Genomic DNA, 3,899 nt, shown 5'->3' with positions numbered 1-3,899 from the left:
CGGATATTTAGGCGGACATAAAGCCCAAAATTTCGGTCCATGTCCGGTATATCACGGCGGACACAAGGGCCTTGCCGGTCTTGGTGTCCGATCACCTGGCGGACATACGGAGTCATCGAAGTGTCACACCCAGTAGTCCTTGTACTAGGTTGAGTGGTGTCTCTTATGTCAACTGTCAGCTCGTCTCGTGTATATCCAGGTATATCCTCAGCAACGGTGAATGAAATGCAAGCTTTGGAAACAGTGGTGGATCCTAGGAAGACTGAAATACAATATCCCGGAGTAATCATGTCACGATCTACTCGTTGCAGCGTTGGGCGTGTGCCGGTTTCGAGGTTGGATCCGTTTGGCGGACACACCGGGGGACGCCCGAGCATAGGTCACTTATGCGGACATAAGCAGCCCAATTTGGGCTGACCGGATCCTAGAGGCGGACATATCCGGTCCAAATGTGTGAGGCCATAAGGGCCGAAAATCGGGCACTTAGGATCAAACATCAGTACCCATATGCCGGGGTCCTCGGACAGCCGAAGGGCAGAAATAAAGTGCCCGGTGCCGCGGGGCCCCACCGCATCAGCCAATCATTGGCAGTTGTTCCTGAAATGAGATCTGCCTATTAAAGCGTCGCGTATCGCGGACGGCACCCTCTGACTCCCCAGCGTTGTCCTTGACCGAGCTCGTTGCTGCCGACAACGATGGCGCCGTACTTTTTGCGCAACTTGGTCCCCAGGAAAGAGCAGAGAGCACAGGGCCGCCCGCTGCTGACCGTGCTCGCGACGCTGTCGTGGGTGCAGTGGGCGCACTTCTTTTCGGGGTGAGTACGCCAGTGTGTTTGACAGGCGCGGTTCTTCTCATCGGCGCCTGTTCGTCGCGGCTGCAGCTGGCTGGCATGGACGTGCGACGCGATCGACTTCTTCAGCGTCTCGCTCAGCGTTACGAATCTTGCGCACCAGTTCGACAAGCCACAGAAAGATATCGTGAGTTAACGTAGTTTATCAATCATGACGCCTTCTAAACAACCGCCGATGTAGACGACTGCTATCACGCTCACGCTCCTCTTCCGCTCCCTTGGTGCGGTCATTTTCGGTATCATCTCTGATCGGTACGGCCGGAAATGGCCTCTCTTCTGGAACATGCTCCTCGTCTCCGTCCTCTCCCTCGGCTCCGGCTTCGTCAACACCTACCCTCAGTTCCTCGCCGTCCGCTCGCTCTTCGGTATCGGCATGGGCGGTGTATGGGGCTTGGCTGCCTCTACCGCCCTCGAGAACCTTCCCGTTGAGGTCCGTGGGCTTGCGAGCGGTGTCGTGCAGCAGGGATACGCCGTCGGCTACCTCATCGCCGCGGTCGTAAACTTGCAGTTGGTCCCATCGGTGAGCGCTGGGTGGAGGAGTCTCTTCTGGACCGGTGCCGGGGTCAGCGCGTTCGCGGCTTTCATCCGGGCGCTCCTCCCCGAGAGCGCGTACTTCCTTCGCGCAAAGGAGGCGGAGAGGCTGCATGGCACGCACAAGACGCCGAAGGAAAAGACCCGGATATTCCTGCGCGAAACGAAGGAGATGCTCAAGACCCACTGGCTGCTCTGTATATACGCCATTCTGTTAATGAGCGGCTTCAATTTCCTGTCCCATGGTTCTCAGGTACGTCTGTATCGCCTGATTGTGGCGTCCATTTGCTGATACCCGTCCGATATAGGATCTGTACCCGACGTACCTGCAAACATCCAAGAATTTCACCCCGCACAACGCGACGGTCGCCACTATTATCGGAAACTGCGGTGCTATTGCGTGAGTCGTCCAGATGCCGGCGTCCTACGGCGTGTACTGATTCCCTGCGTCAGAGGAGGCGCCATTGCCGGCTGGCTCAGTCAGTACATCGGCCGTAGGCTCACAATTGTGTACGTCCCTCGCCCGATCGACTGCGCGTCCGACTAACGTCTCGTCGCAGCATCTTTGTGCTCCTCATTGGCGCGTTCATCCCACTCTGGATTATCCCCTCGGGTTTCGGTGCCCTCTCCGCGGGCGCATTCTGCATCCAGTTCGGCGTCCAGGGCGCCTGGGGCGTAATCCCCATCCAGCTCGCGGAGATGTCACCGCCCGCGTTCAGAGCCACCTTCCCTGGTGTCGCGTACCAGCTTGGTAACGTGAGTATCGTGCGTATCGTTTCGTGGTGCGTGGCTGATAGGCGCCTCTCGTAGATGGTTTCGTCGGCATCTGCGCAAATTGAAGCTAGTGAGTGATCTCGCGCGTTACTGATGCAAGGCCGTGCTGACGTGCACGTCTAGCTGGCGGCGACAACCTGAGAACGACCATCATCAAGAACGGCCAGCCGACTGAAGTCGCCGACTACGCCACTGTGCAAGGTATCTTCATCGGCGTCGTCGCCGCGTTTGTGATCGTCATCACGATAATCGGTCCCGAGTACGTTTCCTGTATTCATTCATATGTGAGATGGATGGGTATTGATCTTGCATCCTAGAAACCACGGCTCGCACTTCGAGAAGCACAAGGCGGCGTTCGAGGAGGGCGCAGGACGTGACGAGGCCATCGCCGATGACGATGATGTGCAGCAACTACCGACTTCTATGGGCGAGAGCAAAGGAAGTTCGAGACCGGACAGTATAAGGGTGGACGAGGAGAAGCGCGACAGTCCCGTGTAGTCGACGTCAGGCGATGACGGGTGGTATACCGGTGTGTAGAGGTGTGATGACTATTGACGACTTTACCCTGTATTACTAGTGTCTTGTTGATGATGTCGGTATGATACTTATATAATGCCATTGCATCCTGCACTCTGGAAGATAAGGATCATACCGGTTCGGGGGTGGTGGGTTGCTGCTGCGAGCCAGTCTTAACAGCCATCTGACGGCTTTAACCTGTCACTAGAGTGCCATTGCTATGCATGGCAGGACACGAGTCCTGAGTTGTGTCTGATAAGTGATAGCATTGGGTGTATAAATGTTCCAATTGATGTATACAGTACTCTTTCTTATGCACATATCAAAAGCCCTTAGATCTGTATGTGCAATGTCCCCTTCATTCATACTTTGTCCTCCTGTGGCCCTACCCATATGGAACGGTCGCTGGGCCGGCCTAGCGATGCTCGCGGGAATTACCAACGGCACGCTTAACTGACTATCTGGGGGTGGGCCTACGCGCACGCTGAGGCATACCTTGGCACGCGCCGACCCGCCATTCTCGCACCCCGGCCCCCCGCGGGCGATTTCGTCCCGCCGGGCCTGGCAGGCAGAGATCACGCATCGATGGGGTCCGAAACTCATGCGATCGGTCCGGGGGTTCTTGCTACCCCCTATTCCAGCACCCGCGATCCTGTTTTGTTAAGCACCGAACCCCCCAATGTCCACCGTTCCCCCTCCACCGATCTCCGTCGGGTCGCAGCCTGGCTCGGTCGACCATCGATGGGGTCTGAAACTCATGCGATTGGTCTGGGGTTTCCTCCTACCCCCTATTTGAGCACCCCTGATTCTGTTTCATTAAGCACTGGAGTCCTCAAAGTCCACCGTTCACCCTCCACCATTATCACCTGGCAGGTCGACTTAATTAAAATGGCTGTAGACTACAAATGAATGCAGGCGGGTTAAACTGACAAACCAAGACATTTGGAAGAGTGGTGATTAAAATGCGAAGCACAAGATGTGAACAAAGGGGCAAAGGGACACTTCAATCAGAACAGAACAAGATAAGAAAAGAAAGCTATTTAGAGCTCTGAGCTGCACCCTCCTCCATACCATTCTCCAACTCAAACTCCCTGTATATCTTGTTGTCTATTTTCCTCTGCTTCTTCTCCTTGAGCTTTACCCATTTGTTCTTCTTGTTGTCCTCCTTCTTGAATGCCATCTCCTTCCTGTGGTTAATCAAATAATCCCTCTGACCATGGGCCAGGTG

At 55.4% G+C, this 3,899-nt stretch overlaps 2 protein-coding genes across 2 annotated transcripts in view; one reads left to right on the top strand and one right to left on the bottom strand.

Moving 5' to 3' along the window:
• Positions 1–660: 660 nt before the first annotated feature.
• On the top strand, positions 661–2,792 carry GLOTRDRAFT_67151 (MFS general substrate transporter). Its single transcript, XM_007873220.1, has 9 exons — positions 661–814; positions 881–977; positions 1,032–1,634; positions 1,690–1,781; positions 1,835–1,891; positions 1,942–2,137; positions 2,192–2,225; positions 2,279–2,414; positions 2,473–2,792. Exons 1-9 carry the CDS (start codon positions 696–698, stop codon positions 2,651–2,653), a joined length of 1,515 nt encoding a protein of 504 aa, XP_007871411.1. The 5' UTR covers positions 661–695; the 3' UTR covers positions 2,654–2,792.
• Positions 2,793–3,707: 915 nt separating this feature from the next.
• GLOTRDRAFT_97208 (uncharacterized protein) overlaps positions 3,708–3,899 on the bottom strand; it is a gene marked incomplete at both ends in the record, with an annotated part of 727 nt that continues 535 nt past the window's right edge. Inside the window, one exon of the mRNA XM_007873219.1 lies at positions 3,708–3,858. Within this exon, the coding sequence (XP_007871410.1) occupies positions 3,708–3,858 (151 nt within the window). The remainder of the gene's footprint in view (positions 3,859–3,899) is intronic.

Source organism: Gloeophyllum trabeum, assembly GCF_000344685.1.
Source record: "Gloeophyllum trabeum ATCC 11539 unplaced genomic scaffold GLOTRscaffold_00054, whole genome shotgun sequence".
Lineage (NCBI taxonomy): Eukaryota > Fungi > Basidiomycota > Agaricomycetes > Gloeophyllales > Gloeophyllaceae > Gloeophyllum > Gloeophyllum trabeum.
The sequence above is the reverse complement of the archived record's forward strand: the minus strand, read 5'-3'. Positions and strand labels throughout refer to the sequence as shown.

Bases quoted from the DNA above. Each gene is read 5' to 3' on its own strand.
- GLOTRDRAFT_67151 (XM_007873220.1), top strand. From the start codon at position 696: ATGGCGCCGTACTTTTTGCGCAACTTGGTCCCCAGGAAAGAGCAGAGA. The intron at 2,138-2,191 runs GTGAGTATCGTG...CGCCTCTCGTAG, and splicing joins TCGCGTACCAGCTTGGTAAC to ATGGTTTCGTCGGCATCTGC. The intron at 2,226-2,278 runs GTGAGTGATCTC...GTGCACGTCTAG, and splicing joins ATCTGCGCAAATTGAAGCTA to CTGGCGGCGACAACCTGAGA.